Source organism: Acipenser ruthenus, chromosome 26, assembly GCF_902713425.1.
Source record: "Acipenser ruthenus chromosome 26, fAciRut3.2 maternal haplotype, whole genome shotgun sequence".
Taxonomy (NCBI): domain Eukaryota; kingdom Metazoa; phylum Chordata; class Actinopteri; order Acipenseriformes; family Acipenseridae; genus Acipenser; species Acipenser ruthenus.
In genome coordinates this window covers 14,591,798-14,613,556 of record NC_081214.1, presented here as the reverse complement: position 1 = coordinate 14,613,556, position 21,759 = coordinate 14,591,798, and the positions used below count along the sequence as shown (strand labels likewise).

General features: G+C 42.0%; 1 protein-coding gene across 1 annotated transcript in view; it reads left to right on the top strand.

Annotated features, from left to right (window-relative positions):
* LOC117430814 (mastermind-like domain-containing protein 1) overlaps positions 1 to 21,759 on the top strand; it is an 83,045-nt gene that overhangs the window by 38,428 nt on the left and 22,858 nt on the right. The window contains exon 2 of the mRNA XM_034051312.3: positions 5,717 to 7,369. Within this exon, the coding sequence (XP_033907203.3) occupies positions 5,717 to 7,369 (1,653 nt within the window). The remainder of the gene's footprint in view (positions 1 to 5,716; positions 7,370 to 21,759) is intronic.

The following is a 21,759-nucleotide window of genomic DNA, read 5'->3' as shown; positions in this document are numbered from 1 at the left end:
TTCAGTCTTTGCAACAGTGTTGCAAGCTCTAGGCTTTCTGTTTTTTACTGATTTGAAATACTTTTTTTTTCAGAACTCTATGTACAGATAACTGTAATCTGTATGGATGTTATTGTAAATTGAATGTTTGGAAAAATCATTTTTTATACAAAACGTATGTGCTTTTAGTGATTCTTTGATATAACGGTGTTAGATATTTAGTTTTATTGTTTCCTGGTTCAGCATCGTAATCATGCAGACTTTCATTAAACCGTCACTCTCGTTTATCCATCAGAGGAACCTGTGACAGGAGGGGTCAGATAAACGAGTGCTGACTATATAAGAAGTTTAAATTAAAAATCGTAAATGATTTTACACTAATTACAAATGCTCCAAAAATATTTAATGGAGTTTTAAGGCACATTATAGTTTGGGTTTAATATGATTTTTTTTTTCTCCAGCACTCATTTTACTACCTTTCGGACTTAAAAAAACCCAGATATTTATCAACATGGAATGAACAATTTAAGGAAAACATTCAGGGAGACCTGCATTCTCATTTGTGTGTTAATGTTGCTGTAGTGTTTTTTTTGACTGAAGGAGCAAGCCTTTCTGAAAGTAGAAGCCTGAGCTCGTTGATAAATTGTTACCCTCTGCAGACGCGTCGCTGCCTCTGGGATCATTTACAATGTAAGTCACATGTACGCGTAAGAGATGTTAAAGGAGCTCTCTTTATCTCCAGGCGGGGGGGCTTATTCAATGGTTTTCTAAAGCAGCATTGTTGTTGGAAGGGATGAATGAGTCCTTTGCTTCTCTGTGTGCCTCGCTCTAGCTGTGCGACACTGAATGTAAAGGGAATTTCGGATTATCCCAATTTGGTCAAATCAAATCACATTATACCAACCAAAACATATTCGAATAGGTTTTCTAAATGAGCAGATGACCTTGGATACTGCAGTTCTACTCAGGTAAAACTATAAGCGACTAACTATCTCAGTCTTGCAACATAGCCAGATTAAACAGAGCAATTGGAAAGTGCCTCATGGTTTTTATGTCATTTTAACTCTATGTTGATCAGTATAACAAAAAAATAGGTTATATTCTTAAAGCTCCTTACTCCAAATCGCCAATAGTGCAATTTATTTTTCCCTGAAATAAACAAAACTCCACCAATTACAATTTTAAAAGGAGTAAGAAACAAATAGACCACTTGCAAGTCCCTGAATGAAATGTCTGAGTGGTTCATTTGTGGTTTGCTAAGTTTATTGGGTCAAAATGAATGTGTCGGGAGAGCTGTTTAATGTATTTGCATGTTGGGTTTCTAGTTATATATAAAAATAAAAAAATCACTGTCACTGAAATTGTTGGGTGGAAAAACACAATCACTTTTTTTTTTGTTCTTTTTAAAATATTTGTTAAGCTTTCTAAGCTCAAACCAAGCTTGGCAATGGTCAATTACTAATCTTTTATACTACTCCTCCTAGTACTGAGATATCCGAGGACAGGCTACTGCTGGTGGGTTCAGTAATTTGAAGCACTCTAGAAAGAATACATGTGTTGGTGTGTGTGTGTGTGGAGTCTGCCATGGCACCCAGCAGCCCAAGCAGGCAGTGCTGGAAGTATGCTGCTCGGTGTGAATGCTAGAGTTTGTGGAATGCTGTGGGTTTGGGTGTGTTATTGCGATACATGGATTCATGGAACGCTGGAACTCCAGGAGAATGTCTGGAGGTTTCCCTGTGGTTCTAGGATGAAACATTTATTGCAACACAATAAAAGGTGCAGGGATCATTGAAACCCTTGTGTTGTGGAAGGGCATCGGGGCATCTTGTGTAGCTTTCATTGAAGAACACATGGCTTGATTCCAGCTGCTCAGATAACACATGAGATTGAAGGTCTCGGGAGTGGTAGTGTTCATTTTGCTGTCTAATGCAGACTCCAGTTACTGACTCTCAAAGAAGGGTTCTGTGACAGGATTGACCGAGGTTTGAGACTCAGAGACAGTTTTAAAGTTCAAAATAAAGTTTTTAATAAACAAAAATACAAAATAAATAGGCACAAGGGCCAAACAAAAAGGTTTCCAACACAAAATAAACACAAAACAAAACTTACAAATAAAGTTTCCAGGCTGAGCGTTGCCGTCACTGGTCGCAAAACAAACAGAAAACAGCACACACAGAAAACAGCACACACAGAAAACACTATCTTCCTCTCCTTCTAGAACTCTCCTCCCTAGCCAGGGCCTCTCCCCTGGCTTTTATCCCCTGTGGCTGGAGCCCAATTAATCAATAATTGCTAATTATTCAATTAGGGCTCCAGCCACATTCTCACATGTTTTCCTGGCAGAGAGGAATTTTAACCCCCTCCCTGTCAGTCCCAACCATGTTCATAAAGACGGGGCAGTCCCCCATCACAGGTTCCATTTTCACATGGGCACATATCACCTTGCTTTGGATCCTTCAAATCTCTCAGGAATCTTTTTTTCCCCAAAGCCACTTGGCAAAAATTAAGAAATAATAATGGTAATAATGGCGATGATCATACAGTATATGATCATGAAAAAGTAATCTCAACAAAATATGACGACAAAGATCAATTTCGAGGTCATGAAGCTAGTGATTGTATGTTGTTGATAATCTAATAAACCTTTCAGTATCAAATCTGCAAATAAAAAAAAACAGCATAATAAACAATACATCTAATACCAATATGGTGCATATCGTAATGCTCGATAGCTTTCTGTAGTGACAAGTGAATGAACTTCATTGTGTTTCAGTGTCTGGCAGTCTGAAGGCCCTGCTTTCGAAACTCCCAGCAGAATTCCATGATGAATAGGGGCTGTAACGCTTCCCGCTCTCTGTCACAGCAGCATAGACTGGCATGTGGGCTGCAGCCTGCTTTGCATTAAAAGAGTCCTTCAACAAAAGCCGCTGTTTGGTGGAAAAATTGTGTTCATGAGATTGATAAGTCAGTGTGCTTTATGATCCTAAATAGTGCGTGGTGATCAAACTGCTATGCAAACAAACCAGAGAGCAAGCAAACCAGAGGCAGCTGCAAACAAAGAGAATATTAAGTAACACTTGCTGTTCTGAACTTTGTGTGTAATGACTATTACACCATTCTGATTTTCAGTGAAGATTTCTGATTTGGTCTCAGTGACGTGAGCGACAAATGAGTTGTCTGGAGAGATGGGGCTATTTTGGAGATTTATTGTGTAATGGCTTGAGCGTTGATGGCACTGCAAACACCTCCTGGCATTCTGGAATATATAAAAGCTGCATCTCCCTGTTGCTAATCAGTTTCAGAGTGCACCAAGTACAGTAGGTAGGTATCAGATGGGAACGATGTCTTAAGATCAATTGTACTGCTTAATTATTTTAACTTAATGATCTATTCTAATAAATAGATATGGTACAGGCTGATATCCACCTCATGAGAGGCATGTGTGGGATCTTGTACTTCTTACAAAGCACCCTATATTTTGTATAATATAGTTAAATGAGAATAATAAAATGGTATAGCTGATCCTAATGAGACGTCTTTTCAATCTAATACAAGCCATCAGATACATTTCAAGTAGGTACATCACTCTGATATCGGGGAATACTGCAGTCGTTTGGTACAGTTCCTGAATCTGTGTGTTTCCCTGTGAGCTTGGTTAGCTGCTCCTAGATGTGTATAACCTCAGACAGACACTTTAATCACTGCTGAGTCACGAACGTATGGAGACAGTTGTCATAACACTTACCACACAGACTTCTCAGTGAAACAACAGAGCAGACAGGCAGCAAGCCGGGTCGAGAACGGAGAGCCCTATTGTCTTTAATCAAACGTTAAGTAGCGAGTGGCTGTGTGCCCTTTCTAAAAATAAAAACCAGATTAGTAGGGTGAATATTTTTTCCACGCGTGCAGTAAACTCAGGGGAGGGTCTGGAATCATTGAGGGGGCATGGAACTGTTTGGGAAGAGTGCAGTTCTGCAGAGGGGAGAGGGGAGGGGGGGTCTGGAGAGTTTGCAGTACTTTTTTCCATGGTTAATGTAACACGAAGGTATTTGAAATAACAGCTCTCAATAGTAAGGGCTTGTTGTTGTTAAAAAGCAGAGCCTGACTCTGAATACACTTTCTTTGCCTGTTAAGTGACTTGAGAGCAGCTATGAAGCAAGCGACTCCCCTCAGGACACATGGGGTGCTGAACTCAAAATATTCTGCTAAGTCTGGTAGTGTACAATAGATGCCCATGTGCCAAGGTTAACCTACCTCTGGTATTGTAATTCTGAAGCTGATAATTTTACTGTGATTGGAAGGGAAAAAAAGAGGTGTGTGGGCAGTTTCAGGGAGGCAAATAAAACTCCTGTTGCATAGAAGTTCCCCCTGTTCCAGGTTTTAATATGTGCTTGATTAGTCACAGTGGGTATAGGTAACAAGCTCAGCTAGTGAAACCAGGAATGGCTCAAACTGCTACACAATGGGAGTCTTGTTTCCATTCTAGAGTTACATTTTCAAAGAGGTTTCATTTCAGTAGCCTGGCTGCAATCGGACCATGTGATCTTCAGCACATAAAGCGATTATCAGGAAGTTTTCATTTGATTCATATCCGAACTGTCCAACCTTTTGGTTGAAATAGCCGATGATGTTGAAGTAAAACATAAATAGATTTGAAAGACTGGGTTAGCCCAGGTTAAAAGGAAGATAATGACAGTTAAAATGCTCCAGATCTTACCAGGCTTCTTTTTGGGGTTAAGTGTTTCACTAACATTATTAATATCTGGTTTCCCCAAACCTGACTAGCAGTCACCTTGGTCTACCTATTGTTACCTCAGGTAAGCTAGTCCAAGATTGTTCTATCTGTGAAGCCATCCGTTAATGTTGAGGTTTGCTAATAGACCAGTATTTCCTCTGAAGCATAGTATCATTTGGAAAAGTTTGAATAAAATGACTTGTGCTATTAAGTTTGTACTGTGGGAGCATAGAAGAGATTCTTCTTTCAGCAGCGTAGCTTGTGGAATGTGGAATATTTCAGCTGTTTGGTTCTTGTAATAGCTGAGTGCCAGGCTCTTTGCATAGCTTTGTCGAGTCTGTTTAACTTTAGAGTTATCTTGGGCTTTAGAGTTTTGTTTTGGAGGAAACGCTTAGTAACCTAGGTCTGTTTCCTGGCTCCTCGTGCCTGCTAACAACCTTGACAAGGGGAAGGTGAAAACCAAATTCCAAAGACTTCCACCAATAGCCCCAAGAAAGGTTTTCATTTTACAGATTCATCTTTACTTTTGAAGTAGCACAAAGTGGCACAGCTGGAAATTTGAATGGAGTTTGTTGGTCTCAGTGTATTTCCCACCACCAGTCTAGTGTTGTGTGGCTCTTCCAGATGAGAGAATAAACACACACTTTCAGGTGATGCTGCCATTCATTGTGGGGGCATTGATTTAATCGGTGTTCTTATTAATGACTGAAACTAGTGGGTCTGAGATCCTGCCATTTAATCTGGTACACAGCTGTGTTCTACAATTCTCTTTGTTACCTTTGATTATGGCTTTTGTCAAAAAACCCAATGTTTTCTGGTTGTTCTTCAAACCCCCCCCCCCAAAAGATCAGAATTTCTTTCCAATACATTTTGCAATTGATTCAGGTGCTATTTACAAAGCACTCGGATGCCGTTCCTCTTGCACTATACACATGTCTTTTGATGGTATTCTGATCTCTGTGTTGCATGTTTTAATGCAGATCTCTCTTGTTTATCTTCCAGCTACAAGGGTCAATCAAGAGAAAGCTGGTGGATGGTAGCTTGTCTGCAGTTAATGGCATCTCAGATGGTATGATCCCAGGGAACAGCAAGAGACTCTGCCTTGAAGATGTTACATTGGCGATGGGCCAAGGTTCCAACAACAGCATGTCAAGGCCTGACCTGCAGAACTCTCCCTTTGCACCAAGCGCACCAGTAGCCAGCCATTTAGGACAAATGAATGGCAATGATATGGGCTCTCCTTTCTCCTCGGAGATCAAGCAGAGCCCGGGGGGAAGACACAACAGCATGCTTCCCTACGACTCCAATGGCCCCCAGTCAGTTGAGCAAGAACTGCAAGAGCTCCTAGACGAACTGACCAAAAACCCAGACCCCTCTCTCAACGAGCTGGACCCCTCTCTCAATGAGATTTTGGACGAGCCGGTTAGCGTAGGCTTTATGCACCCGGATGCAAACGGCCCCCCCAAACGTTCCCCTCAGACCACCTCACACTTGGAGAACCACCTGACCAGCAAGGAGTTTTCCCCGGGTTTTAGTCAGGCCTCTGTGGGCTCGCCCCAAGTTGGTCCCCCTTCAGCTGGCACGCCATACACCCTGCCACATTCCTCCAAGCCTGTGCCATTGGCCTTGTCTGCAAGCGGGCAGAATCAAAGCCAGAGTCAAGCCCGCTCGCCCATGCTCTCTGCCGCCTTGTCGAGTTGGCACGAGGTATCGCACGCCCAGCAGTTGAAACAGATGGCCGCCAGCAAGCACGGCTCCACGAACCAGCAACAGCAACAACAACAACAACAACAACAAGCAGCTCAGGTATCCAACTGGCCACCTATGCAGTCTTCGGGACCTTCTCCACCATACAGGACAGAGAAACTGCCCAGTTCCTCCCCACACCAGCAGCCGTTCAGCCCGCAAAACACTCTGGCCAGCAATATTCACAGCCCTCAGAATTCCTTGATCTCCAATAACCCCCCCTCCACTGGGCCCTCGCCTCCTTACAGACCTGAGAAGCTTGCTAGTCCAGCTCTGGGCCAGCCCCCCTTCAGCCCTCAGAACCCCATGTTGCCCAACATGACAGCCACAAGCCTTCCTAGCAACAGCATCCAAAGCCCTCAAGCCAGCATGCTCCCAAACCTGTCTTCCTCAAGCACAAGGCCATCACCGCCTTACAGGCCTGACAAGCTTTCCAGCCCCACCATTCAGCAACATACCTTCAGCCCTCAAAACCCCATGGCAACCAACGCCAGTAACCCAGCCGGCAACATGCAGCTTTACAAGGCCATGACTTCCACCCAGTCAAACAACCTGAACATGATGATGTCTCAGCCTCAGTCAGCTCAGCAGCAGCAGCAGCAACAAGCAGCGCCACACGCCAGCGCTCTGCAACCTGGCATGATGAATAAGAACACCATGAACCAAGACCATTACTCCTTTAACAACACCAAGCCGTTAAGCCATTTCGACCCTGATTCTCCCGGGAAGATGGCGCCCATGCCTGGAGGACCTGGTCAGCCTCCCTTGGCTCACTATTTGCAGCAGCAGCAGCAGCCACAGCCGCCCCCCCAGGCCAGTCATTCCCAATTCCTGCAGCAGCAGCTACAGCAGCGCATGCAGAGGAACAACATGCAGCCTGGAGGGCTCTTGCCACCACACAGCAGACAGGTAGGCTGACACTTTCTTTGAATGTGGAGGACATTCTTGACCTGCTTTGTCTTATTCCCTACAACATATACAGTACAGTAGTGGAGTCGCAGTCTTGCACTTTCTAGATTTGAATCCCCACCCTTCACCTGGGGTTTTTGCACTTGCAGCTCTATAATCATTTCAGATCTTATTTGTCAAAACAACACTGACAACAAGCGGAGGCAAAGCCTGCACCAAAATGATGACCTCACAGATGTTTTCTAATTCAAAAGCTTTTATCCCATGTAGTGCCCGAGAGAGAGAGAGCAAAAAAGAAATTTAGCCCATTAGCCCAGTTAGCCCATTCCTACTGACTGACCATTTTAATTAAAAATCTCTTGCAATTACGACCCAGAAGCTGTAGCATAGTAAAATGTGAACGCAGCCCGGGTGCAGCATGCAACGACTCGCCTGCTCACACCAGCTTCAAAGAGATCTAATTGTTTTCTTAAGTCGTCTAAATATTTGCTCTCTGATTCACATTTCAAGAATGCTGGTGTCTCTCCGGTTGTGCTTTTTCATTCATTTAGCAACCTGCTTGATGTGATGGATTGAGATCTGTTTGCACTGCATTTCAAATGAAGGAAAACTTTATGTAGAGGCACTACAAATGCTGGCATTTCCTGTACATTTTATTATATCAATTTCTATATGTTCCAAGTAAAGCTAACTTTAATCGCTAAATGTTAGAGTAGGTTGCTTCAGAAGGTTACGGTCCCCTGTCATTTTCTGATGTTTGCAGTCATTCTCAGTGGTGCTTATTGCAATGACTTCAATCATTTTTTAACTTTTTTATTAAGCCAGTGTTAAGGTGCTTTCACTTGAGTTCAAGAATTGTTCATCACTTCGATTTGACTGCTATAGATATATCTGTAACACAGGGTAGATCAAGTTTTGGATCAAGTTTCCTATTGTTTTGCTTGCAGTACACTAAGATAATGTCATTTAAATCTGCCTACTCTTTCAAGAACATTTAGTTGTGTCCTTTGCCATACTTTATGAATTTCAATATTATTGTCAGAATTAGGTAATGCTGATGACAGATAAAAAGAAAATATTTTAACAAGAGTTTAACAACTCATCTAGAAGAATGTCCCCAGGCAAATTTTTGAACTACAGTTTGAACAATGAATGGGTTTTTGACTCGGATGACACAGAAAGGAATGTACAAAAAAGAAACACACCCAAAGTGTGAGTGAGTGGCTATGGCAGAGGAAATGAGTTGTGTGTTACATACTGCAGTGTGGTTGCTTAATAGTGTTTTAAAGGCCATAGAGCTTGGGTTATGTTGTGCATGTGTGAGGAGAGAGAGAGAGGCCCAGTGTTTCAGGAGAGGTGCAGCTTTGTGAGTGGGGAGGGGGGGGGGGGGGGGGTGCAGTTGGTGAGAGAACACAAAAGGCATGAAATTTGATCTGTGTGGCAGGCAGAGAAACGGAGAGTGCAGCTGTTATGGGCCAGGGAAAGTAGACTTTATTTTGTTGTTTTAGCAGACTTCCGAAGAAGTGGGAGGACACAGTTTTAGAAACGGAAGAAAAATCTTAAATAATAATTCATGCACCTTTCATGCACCACAATTTTGCAGATTTGTGAATTGCCTGATTATTTTCTTTTGCTGCAAAGTTTGCACCTTTTCCATAAAGGAAATCAAAACTGATTGAACTTGTTATAAACAACTTAGGTGCACACCCTTAATGTCTACTTTAGTACACACTTAAAAAAGCATAATAAAGTGTAGTAATTGACTGAAGAATGGTAAAGCTTTGTAAAGACCACGTGCAACCATGCGTAAACTGCAAAAATACTGTGCCAGCTGAACGTTTACAATGCTATGGAGAGCCTACGATTAATGAAACATTATCTCCTACACTGAATGTGAAACCTTTACCACTGTTTGATGAAGGCACTTGCTGAAAAGCTTACCTGCTTGACTGTCTTACACAATAAAGAATGTGTAAAGAAGCAGTACCACTCTCAGAAGAGTCAAGGATAAAGTACATTTGAACAAGATGTGAAGAAGGGCAAGCCAAAGAAAGACTGGGGGTCAAACACTGCATCGTCTTCTAGACAAATGAAATAGTGATGTCAGAAACGAACTTCTTCATATTCTTCTTCTTCAGCAACAGTGAATGATAAGACTTAACATGGCGTGCAGCAGAACTAATGAGAGAGGCCAAGCTTTCACTTCTCATAGACGACTTAACGAATCTGAAGGGCTTAAGGGAGAGGGTTCCACTGGAAGAAAACTTCATGGGGGCTAGGCGTTGAACACAAGACCACAGAATATGAATCATACAGTTCTGCTGTGTGTGTGTGTGTGTATATATATATATATATATATATATAATATATATATATACACATACACACAGAATATGTATACTCTCAGGCTGTGGCAGGTAGCTACTGTATGCATTGAGCAGCAACTTCTCTAGTTTTGTTTCCTACATATTTGCATTCTTTAAGTTGCTAAATTAACAGGACACGTGTCCCTTATGTGTTCAGAATACATTTCAGTTTCTGTCTCCCCCATTTCACACTAATAACATAGCATTCTCTCTCTCTCTCTCTCTCTCTCTCTCTCTCTCGCTCTCTCTCTCTCTCGCTCTCTCTCTCTCTCTCTCTCTCTCTCTCTCTCTCTCTCTCTCTCTCTCTCTCTCTCTCTCGTATGATTGACCCAAATAAACAGATTTAAACATCTACTGTCTGATTTGTGTAATTGCTGCTGCTGAAAAAAACCTAACACTAAGTAGATCTCCCTGGTTAACGTGCCGAAGAGGAAAGGGAGATTTGATTTCAAAGGGGCCGAGGCGGTTTCAATTCCATCGTCGGGGCCTTTGAGGGAACGGGGGTTGTTTTGAAGGCAGACAGCAACCCCCTCCAGCTAATTTGAGTGCCTTTTGATTCGGTGAATGAAGGGGATAATGAATTCAGTGCTTTTTAGGGGTAGAAAGGGGGGCATAAATTCAGGGTTTACAGTTTGGCTTCTTGACAGTTTTTCTCCACAGATGTAGGGTCGTCTTGTGGAATTTTTTTTCTTGTATACATTTTTGGAAAGTTTGTTTGCAGTTCCTCTTTCGAAGGGGTGAGGCAGGGAAGACTCTTAGTGTACTTTCACAAGTCGTTCATCAGCAGCTGCTTTTTTTTTTTTTTGCTTTAACACAACATCAGTATGCTGTTGCAGACGATTCATTCATAGTTGAAACCAGTCCATCATACATTCAAAGGAAACATTATCCAACTACAGCAATATTCACAAGCAGTTTATTAAACCTTTTTCTCAAACCCCATTTGCAGAACTTGCCAATTTGTCACCCTAGGAGGCCTGGGTTCAAATCAGGTCACACATGAAAGCAGTTTGTTTATCACAGCCCAACCCCCCTTTAGACATTGGTGTAATCCAAAACAAAAAACACAACACTGTTTGGCACAGCCTTGAGAGAGGCCCAGGACTGAGGGGCAGGCAGGGGGTGTTCTGGTTAGGATTGAGGGGTGTTCTCTCTGTCAGGAGAGGCTCTCAAAGTGTATTTTTAATGAGCTATATTCAGAAGCACTGAAAGGAAAAAAAATGTATGTCTTCATTGTAATCATCACTGATATCATGTGACTGAATCTGAATCTGGGTATTTTGGGAAGTGTTTGCTTTGTGGGTGGGGGGGTGGTGGTGGAAGTATATTTCTAGTAAACAGGAATTAACCTGTTTTGTCTTATTTTTCTGAATGGCAGCCAGTTACAGAAAACTGTTGCTAATATGACTCTGCGTTTAGCAAGACGAGAAAAAGAAAATCATACTTGAGTCATCGCAGGCAGAAAAACTGTGCCAGCTTTCACTTTTGTGCCTCGCTGTTTTTCGCTCAGTCCCTCTGTTTCCACTGTGGTGATTCGTTGCTGAACATTAGGGCTCTGGTCTCTACACTTGCTGTGACAAACAGTGAAATCTGGAAAAAAAAGGGTTGTAGGGTGACAAACAGCACGGCTTCAAACAACAAATGCAGAGCTGAGAGTTACATGGAACTTTTCTTCAAGCTTCACAATTTTGCTAGGTTAATTATTATCAGGGTTTATGATTTTAGGTTAAACAAAACACCCCATAACAAAAAAAAATGAAAGGAATGTTTGTCCTGCAAACACAGACAGAACTGTAGGAGACAGCTTCTTACTCTGTGGTCACTTAACCCTGTTGCAGTTTTATTTGTTTTGCTGCAATAGCAGTGCGGTGTGCAGTTTGATTCTCATCTGTGCTGCTATTTGATTTGACTCGTTCTTAGCAAGCCACAACACAATCCACAAGACTAATTTGGTTTATATATAAACCAGTAGTGCAGTCGACTGAGTTTACCCTTTTCTCATTTAAGGGATAAAGCGTTTACTCACTCCTACTCTATTTTAATTATCAAATCCTGACTATACCAAGGGTTAAAGCCAAGGCACATTCCAAGTTATTATATAAAGTGACTTCTCATTGTTTAACGATGGACTGAATCTCTTCAAATGTTCACCACCACACCACTGTGTCAGACGGACATTAACAGTTATTTTCCTGTTGCAAGAAATGCTTCCAGTTGTTGAGAGTAAAGAGCTTGATTAATATGCCCTGATGTTTTGTATCGTGACTGGAGGGACCACCTGGGCCTCTGTCTAAGAAACCTGCATGCATGCACGGGGAGTGCCAGCTCCAGCCCAGCAAGTCTGTCGTCTGTTGTCATCCAACCCTCTCTCTGCCTAGCTAATTAACCAGCTCTGCTTTGGAATTGCGCTTGTGTTTGTGTGTGTGTTTATCAGAAGCAGTACAGATCGTCGGAACATTGCAGCTTTTTTTTTCCTGCTGCTGACATTAACAGAAGCTGATCTGGAAATACAAATCCAGCCGGCAATTATTCCCTCTGACAGATCAGAGACAGGGAGCGGTCCCAGTAGATGCTGACAGATTGTGACTGTTCCACAGCTGTTCTTTCTCTCCTTGCTGCTAAAGGGAAGGGGTTAACAACGGCGTATGTTTTACTGTATTCACATGCCGTTCATTTGAGCTAATTCTGCTTATCCAATTGGGATGTAACTTGGTTTGGACATTCTTTAGTTACTGAGAGTATTAAATCTGGTGATTTTATATGCAGGTGCAGGGTTAGAAACACGCACTAGACCTTCACCCAGTCCACTTGATGGGTATATAATTAAAATGCCCTAGTGCCAGCAATCGGGGCCCTGCCCAGTCTACTCTGAACTGATATATGAAGGTGCTTGGGTGTCTGTTTGTATGTCACACTTTTTTACATAAATTTAGAGAAGCGCTTGTGTCTCGACTGCATGAGCTACTCCTGGGGAACGCAAACAAACTGGCCTGCTGACCAAGCTTGCTTTCTGGTAAAGCACAGTTCAAGCTTACACTGAGGCGGCCAGAGTTTGTGTGATGGAGTGTTTGAAACAGTGTAGGTTTCCTTGATAACTAACACTCGAGTGAAGCCATTAATAACTCGACCAGACACACATTTCAGGCTACATCCCTCCTCAGTGGATAGGTTTGTCTGTTTTGCTTTACTGCAGTTAGAGGAGATTTCTGCACTGGTTAGTATTCTCCTGGTTGAGTAGTCTGGTTGAATAGCTGACCTAGCAGGTTTACTTCAATGCTCTGAACTCCCACTGGACCTATTTAGATCTGGAATTAGACTTCCCGCCTGTTTCTTTATTTTTTCTTTTTTTTTTTCTTCTTCCCTTTCTTGTTGCGACTGATCTCTCCCGATCCCCTGTTGCTCAGTAGCATGGCTCAGGGGGTAAAGCGATAATGACAGGCAGTGCAGCTGTGAGGAGATTCAAATAAAGGTTCTTTGTGTGTGTGTGTGTGCGTGCCTGTGTTTCTGTGTATGTGCATGCTTTCTATTCAGAATTGCTGAGGTTATGAATTCTAGAGCTCCAATGGAACTGCGGCAAGCAAGTAGCGCAGCAATCTGAGCTGTCCTGGTTGATCCTCGTTTAGAAAGGGTAAATAAAGAAGTTGTCTGGAATGGTCCAGTACTTCTTAAAGGGAGATTATAGAATGACTTTTTGGAATTAAACAGCAAGGGTGGAGGAAAGGTACGAGACATGATTTGCTCCACATTGTGGCCCGTAACCAGCGCTGTCTGTTTTCCCTCTTCGGATGTTTCCATCAATGCGATTTCCACATGCTTCAGTTACAGCATTGGTTCTTAGCAGGATGGTCGGAGCCTTGTCACTGCAAGGGCCTGGTGGAACTCTTATTTCCTGGCTAAACTCTTTGTTTGCATAGTATACTGTAGGTGTCTGAGGTTAGGTCACTGCTCCCAGGTCAGCTAGTGTCTGCACTGGACAGCACTAACCCGTTCGAGCCCTTTTCACAGGTGCCAGTTAATGGGCCACGGCGGTGACAGCTGTGTTGTGGCAATACCTTTTCTTCACCAGTTCTGTTTAGTCTTTCATTGACTTTGTCCCAATCCTGTAGGTGAATAGAGAGAGCCATCACTTTTTCCATGTGAGACATCAATAATTTGTTCAGTACCTGTAAACCGAGGAGCAGATATCAGTCCTCTCTCAATGCCGGGTCTGCTTTCATGACTCAAACTTCCCCTCAATATACAGTATATATACAAATTGTTTTTGAGTTAACAATACTGTTTAGATATTTATAAAACTGTTTGCATCTTAAACAGTAACACTACGTATAAAAAGAGACTTAGTCAATAGAACAGATATTTATAATGCAGCTTTTAATATTGTATAGGTGCTGGCAAATAGCAATATAGGCAGGGAAGAGAGACAGTAACATTTACTATAGAGAGAAGAATCTGAACACAATGCTGAATCAAGCTATGAATTTGAAAACGTCACAGTAGTGTTTGGTGCCACTGTATGGTGAGCAAAAATTAAAAAACATAACTGTAAAAGAATAAATAACTACATCCAAAGGCAAAGTCTAAGTGAATAAACCTGGGTGACCTGGGCTTGTGCAGTTCCGGAGGGGGTGGTTTTCATGTTGTCCTGGCTGTGGAGTTGTGTCTCCTGTTTATACAGCATGAGTCACCGGACGTTGCTTGGGAAATGTAAAGCAGCACGCCCCCTCTGTTGGTGTTGCCAGTCACTTCAGCAGTGCCGTGGAGGTTCAGCTGGGGAAATCATTACCAGGGCGCGAGGGTGGGATACAACATTGAGCCGTGCTTGTAGACAACTCTTTTTGACCTTCTTGCTATCTCGCAGTCCCCTTCAAGGCTGGAGGTGGGGGGGGACCAGCCTTGAAGGCCATGCAGCTGGTCTCCAATTTGATTCCAGTGTGTCCTGAACTGATCTAGAGCTTGTTTTGAATCTGCAACAGATGTGCTCAAGAGGTTTGTGGAGGTGTCTTATGCCCCACCAAGCAGGCCACATGTTCTACAACATTTTGCTCTAAAAATAGTAAGAACCTACTGTGGGAGGAAAGAAATGAACTGCTCCGCCCTGCAGTAAATCTTGAAATCGTTTTATTGTGTTTCAAAAACAGGACCCAGCGGGTTTCACAGATTCATTATGGACTACTCATTGTCAGAAATGCACTCCCAAGATAAGTGGTAATCTTACATGTATCTGTTGAGTACCGATTATCCAATTATGATGAAACTTGGTAAGGGCATTCTTTAAGTTGTTGAGTATGAAAATCTGGGGATTTACCGAGCTCATGTACATGCAGTGGATCAAGAGGATGGTGATCTAGTTTATTTTTCGTGATACTCCTCGCTCTTCATTTAGAGTCGTGGCGCTGGGGAGTGCAGAGAGAGAGAGCGAAATGTGAAAAAAATGAGATGTAAACAAACTGGACAGCCAACATTTCTGTTGCAGTAAACAGAAACTCAGGAATATTAGTTAAGTTTTTTTTATAATAAACTATAACATATGTACTGTATATTGAATAGGCTTTAAATAACTATTGAATAAATAACCTTACTACAGCTGACCAAGATATGCATTAGAAACATAAACACTTCACACTGCGAAAATGTTTAAACTAAACTATTAACATATAATACATTACTATAGTATGCTACATGGAATAATATTGTGTAAGCTAGTGTTTTAATTATTATTCTAGAAACCTAGAGAATTGCCGTCTACAGTACATCTGTAGTGAATTAAACAGGCTGCTGTCTGTGTGCGTGATCTTGAGCACTTTGATTTTTAGTTGTCGTTTGTGGCTTTTCACTGGTGTCTAAACTTGAAAGTGAGTGATTTAATTCAGCTTTCTTTGTGGTTTTACTCTTTACAACACAGTTGGAGCAAGTTTCAAACAAATAACGCTGCTGCTTGTAGTTAAATGCTTTGTATTCATTCCTAACGACTATCGCCTGCTGAACACAGAGTAATGTCTAATATCTGGCAAGCTACAGTGACGCGAGTATTGAACTATTTCTGTCTGTAGAACATCAGACTGCAGCTTCATTAAATTAAAAATAATAAGAAAAAAAAAGGTTTGAACCAAATGACATTGAGGCCACTCGTTTATTTTGTATCCCCTACTATATATGTGTCACGCTTACAATATTACATACATTGTATTTAGAGACCTGCTTATGCAATTGTGATGAAACGTGGTAGGGGCATTTAACCTAAGTTGCTTTTAGCAGTGTTCTGGTCAGGACTGAGGTGGGCGCTATCACTTGCAGCGCCGTGAGGGGACAAGCAGTAACTTTTTTTTTTTTTTTTACCCCAGGCCTTGCAGTGTTTGTCTGTAAAATATATTTTTGGCAACAAAATCCAGACTTGCCTTTGGTACAGCCCAGTCTCTGAAGCACAGCAAGGTATTCGGAGGAGTGTGGGAATAAGAAATAAGAAACCAGTCAGTTCCCTCAAAGGTTGTTTTCGTCGTCCGCAAGCCTGTAAATAAACAGAGTTGTCCCGGCTTGTTACCAAGTCCTTTTAGAGGCCTGTGAATACTGCTTAAGCACTCCCTAGGATTACCAGAGCATTTAAGTGTTAAGAGCTGCGGCTCCTGTTGACGGATTCAGTTGACTTAAACTGGAACAGGTACTGCCACAAAGTACAAACAACCGGATTTGGGGCTAGGCCTTGCCTTGACTGGCAGCTCTACCAGTAACAGTAACCATAGCAACCAACAAATGGGCCTGTGAAGAAGTGCCTAATGTATTGAATATGTCTACTGCTGTTGTTTAATTGGTCTTTCTTGGGTTAAAACATTTTGGAAAGATGGATTTTATAAGAACAGAAGAATGTTTACAAACGAGAGGAGGCCATTCGGCCCATCTTGCTCGTTTGGTTGTTAGTAGCTTATTGATCCCAGAATCTCATCAAGCAACTTCTTGAAGGATCCCAGGGTGTCGGCTTCAACAACATTACTGGGGAGTTGGTTCCAGACTCTCACAATTCTCTGTGTAAAAAAGTGCCTCCTATTTTCTGTTCTGAATGCCCCTTTATCTAATCTCCATTTGTGACCCCTGGTCCTTGTTTCTTTTTTCAGGTCAAAAAAGTCCCCTGGGTCGACATTGTCAATACCTTTTAGCATTTTGAATGCTTGAATCAGATCACCGCGTAGTCTTGGTTCAAGACTGAACAGATTCAATTCTTTTAGCCTGTCTACATACGACGTGCCTTTTAAACCTGGGATAATTCTGGTTGCTCTTCTTTGCACTCTTTCTAGAGCAGCAATATCCTTTTTGTAACGAGGTGACCAGAACTGAACACAATATTCTAGATGAGGTCTTACTAATGCATTGTAAAGTTTTAACATTACTTCCCTTGATTTAAATTCAACACTTGGCCTTTTTTATAGCTTCCCCATATTGTCTAGATGAAGACATTTCCGAGTTAACATAAACTCCTAGGTCTTTTTCATAGATTCCTTCTTCAATTTCAGTACCTCACATATGATATTTATAATGCACATTTTTGTTGCCTGCGTGCAGTGACTTACACTTTTCTCGATTTAAATGTCATTTGCCATGTGTATGCCCAGTTCTGAATGCTGTCTAGATAATTTTGAATGACCTTTGCTGCTGCAACAGTGTTTGCCACTCCTCCTATTTTTGTGTCATCTGCAAATTTAGCAAGTTTGCTTATTATACCAGAATCTAAGTCATTAATGTAGATTGTAGATTAGGAATAGCAGAGGACCTAATACTGATCCCTGTGGTACACCACTGGTTACCTCGCTCCATTTTGAGGTTTCTATTTGAATATTCTCTTGCTATTATAATATTAGAAAAACATTTCGGAATTGGTTTTAGCCCTTTTAGCAATGTTCATTTCTATCTCTCTCTTGGCCTTCCTAACTGCCATATCTGTCTATATGCAGTATAAATGTATAATGTTTCTGGAATTTCAAATGTCATATTTTTATGTTTTAGTTTCCTGTACTTTTTGAAGGTGCCAGCTATTTATAATTTCATACTGCAAAGGAGATGATTTGAGTGGTTTAATGGGGTCTGTGTAGTGAACAGAAGGAATCTTGGTTTAAAAATTGGCCTACTGCATAGTGTTTTTTTTTTTTTTTTAAGAATAATAACTTGTGTCTCTTTAAATGTCACAAAGACAAGCAAGCTGGGAGTTTATTGCCTATTTTAAGTGGCAATAAAAGTGGCAGCTTAACAAGTAACAGATGAGTAGTCTTGTGAAATAAATCATTACCTGCAAACCAGGAAAAGTGTCCAATCATATGTCAGTATCATCTTTAACCAATCATACGTCAGTATTTAACCATTGACACTCAATCATAATACCCGAGTAATTCCAAAAAGGGAACTTGGTTATAAAATTAGTCAAATGTTTCGACAGGAAGTCACTAAAAACTGTTTACAAAATGAACTTTTATCTTACTTGTAGAGGTGTGAATGAGATCTTGACCTTAAAAAAACACTCAAATAATTTCCCCAAAAGGGAAGGCTGGTTCTGTTGTCCATGGTGACAGTGACACAATACGAAGGTTAAGGAAAGAGACAACCCTTTTCTGTTTGTCACACAAGAGCTGTTCTACTGAAGACGGTCCAAAGGTCAAGCAAACCGCTGGAATATTGTAACAGGCAGTCTGGGGGTCTTCTATAGCTGGTCACGTGATACGGACTACCCTTCCAGGTACCAGTCCATGTCGCTGTGTGTTCATTCTATTCCAATGGTGGCATTACATTGAATGCAGAACCAGATTTGGGTAGTCACCATGGCAGGAAAACAATTGTCCCACCACATCGTTCTGCATTGGTGGTAAAAGGATACTGCACTAATGCACAATCTCTTTCTAAATCTTTTGTGTGGATTTGAAAAGGCAACGGTTGTCTGTTCAGGGGTACAATGGGGACTTAGTAGGGTAAAATGAGCAACACGTTGTTTAGTGGGGACTAAAGAAGGTTATTAGAAGAAGAAGAAGAAGAAGAAGAAAAGAGACTACACACAACATATATTCGCTTATTATAAACCACAAGATTGTACTCTGTTGAACACAGAATGTGGTGCTTCTTTATTCTTGGAACTGGGCTGTGTGTTCTGTGCACAGGATAACATCTGTACACACTGGAACATTGACAATTCTGTAAGTGTAATTGGTTTCTGGATCTGTGCTTGATTACTTATACGTGATTTATAGTAACATAGATGAGTAGGGCTCTAGATTAGTCCTATTCTGTCTGTACACCACCATCATAGCTACAGCAGTGCTTAATGTTAAGAGTTTAGGAATATGACTTAAATTAAATCTAACATTGAGAGGGGAATGAAAGCTGAAAGAGTTAATCTGCCTGTTGGTCTCATAGCGCCTGTTTACAGGAGCTTTAAACCCACAGCTAGAGAGAGAGGGAGAGGGGGAGAGAGTGCCTACTTCAGTGGATTAATCGCGTGCCTCAGCCCTCTGTTTTTCCATGTTGAATGGAGGATCCAGCCAGCACTCACAGCATGCTCAGTTGCTGCCAGTGTTTTTGGTGGAATACCGTACATTATTAGAATTGGTTTCAGCAGCAGAAAACGGCATCTTAAAGGGTCAGGCATTAGTGTGGCAATGAAAAGGTTAAACTTCCTCTCCCACCCACACAGTGTAGAGTTTGCCCTGTTAAACCCGCACTGAATTGCTTATTTACAGAGCTGTGCTTGTGACTGGCGGAGCAGTAGTTTTAAATTAGTATTTTTCTATTTTTTTTTTTTTTTTTTTTGCACAAGCCTCTCGTTATGTGTAATTAGGAGCTGTTGTGAAACACAGTGAATGTGATATGCGAGTGCTGTCCTTCCAGGCTGCTGGAGCTGAAGTTGTGGGCGAGGGGCACCATGGAGGCCAGGCCTGCCTGCCTGCCTGCCTGTCTGAGTGTGGAAGAAGGCATGGTCAGCTTCTCAGTTTAGCTCCCTTTTCTTTTATTTGCAGAGGAAAGGGAGGGGGGAGGTGGGCCCAATAAAACTGTAGCCACAGAATCCAGCCAGTATTTTCCTGAAGAGACAGGCCAGCTAAAGCTCTCCTTCCTGTTAAAGCTTTGGCCAGGCCTACCCCCTCACCACACATGCGCGCACACACACACACCCAGTTTACATGGAGTAAAAGAATTCATTGTTGTTGCTGCGGTAACAAAATCAGAGATTCACCATATCAGCAGTGCCAGGGGCCTATTTAGATCCACCAATACAAATGTACTGTGGCATACAGTGAAAGCATAGTAAAGCATAGGGACAGCATGGTAAAGCGTTGTAAAAAAAAACCAAAAAAACACCTGGTTAACAGTAAGGCACAGTGAATTCACAGTACTGGCAATATCAACTACACATCTCTGTGCCCCATGGTAAACTTCTTTTAGAGTTAGTTTTGTTTCAGCACTAATGTATTTGCACTGTTTCTTTAAAAAACCTCAACTCTAGAATAAGGATGGCCGTATTTGAGGGTTTTTTTGTTGGGGGTAAAAAAATAAAATAGAAAAAACAAACAAACAAACAGAACCAAATAGCCTGATGCAGTTGGAGCCCTCGGATGCAGCTGCTGGCCAAGTTTACTAGTCAGCAAAAATGATCTGTTTTTCTAAAGGGTCCAAATCAAGCATCTTGTTTAAAAATAATATAACATAAAAAAAATCATAAGAACCAAGTGATATTCTGCAAGAGGGTGATTTAACAAGACACTGCGGATTTGAGGGGGAAGAGAGAGAGAGACAGAGAGAGACAGACAGAGACAAGCAGGCAGGCAGGCAGGCAGACAGACAAGCCTCTTCCTGTATCCCTGGCTGCAGACTGCTAAAGGAAGACTGGCACCAGGCTGCATTAACAGTAGAAGGACAAGGGACAGGCCGGGGCAGGGAGAACTACTGCTAATTGGTGTGAAGCTGTGGAATTACTCTTTGGTTTCTGAGGAGCCTGCGAGGGGATCATTTCCTGAAGCTCCCCCTCATCCCTCCTACCCACCGACCAAAACAAACTTCCATCGCTATGATGATCACACAAACCCTGAACTGTGCTTCAGTGGATAAGGCTGAGGAAAGACTCGAAGACAAGTGTGTTAAGGGGCTGTGAGGGTAGAGCTTAGCACACATTCTCACAGGGCTGCTGCTGTTGTTTCCTCGGTTGAAGCGCATTCATCTTGCCGTGGCACTGTTAGCTGCACATCCGAATCAGCTGCACATCCATCTTGCTAAGGCTTACTGAATTCCAAAGGTAACCTTGCTGGGGACTTTCTAAAACATGTCAGGTGTCAATGGGTGCGGAAACAGTCACTCGTGGTAATTAACAGCACATGTTGAAGGAAGTAAACAGATATATATATAGAAAAAATAAGATGGCTCCTGAATTGGTCTAATAAAAAGATACCACAAAGCAAGCAATATTTAACATGACACAAAACCAAAGAAAGTATTTGACAGCAAGTATTTTATTAGGGGGCTCGTCTTTTAAAAACAATAAATAAATTGTAAACTGCCTGAAGTCCCAACTGGCATTTCTCTAGAAGTTTTTTGGGTGGGAGGGGAAGTCTTAGTCATTGACCAGTTGGGCGGCTGCTTGTGGTCTGTGGTCACTAGTTCTGAGCCAATCGAAACCCTGGAAAGCCCTCACCACTCCTGTATTAACAATTGAGCACGGCAACAACAGCTGTGAACTGGAAACCAAAAAGCAGGTTAGGAAGTGTTGCAGCACAATGCAGCCTGACCAGAGCAACGTGCTGCTCCTTACTGGAGGAGAGACAGAGTGGGAAAGATATGTAAACAGCTCTGTCTGGATAGAGCTGACTGCATAAGCACGGCACCCCTCCTCTCCTCCTCCTCCTGCCCACTTTTAAATACGCTTCAGCACGGTACAACGTGGAATGTGGTGACCATCTTCTGTTGAGTGCTTTACAAAAACAGGAAATTACTTTTTGACTGTTGAGGGCAAAAAGTTCTGAAAGAATTGGAGATGGAGGGCCTTATTTTCCAAGCGTTTACTCC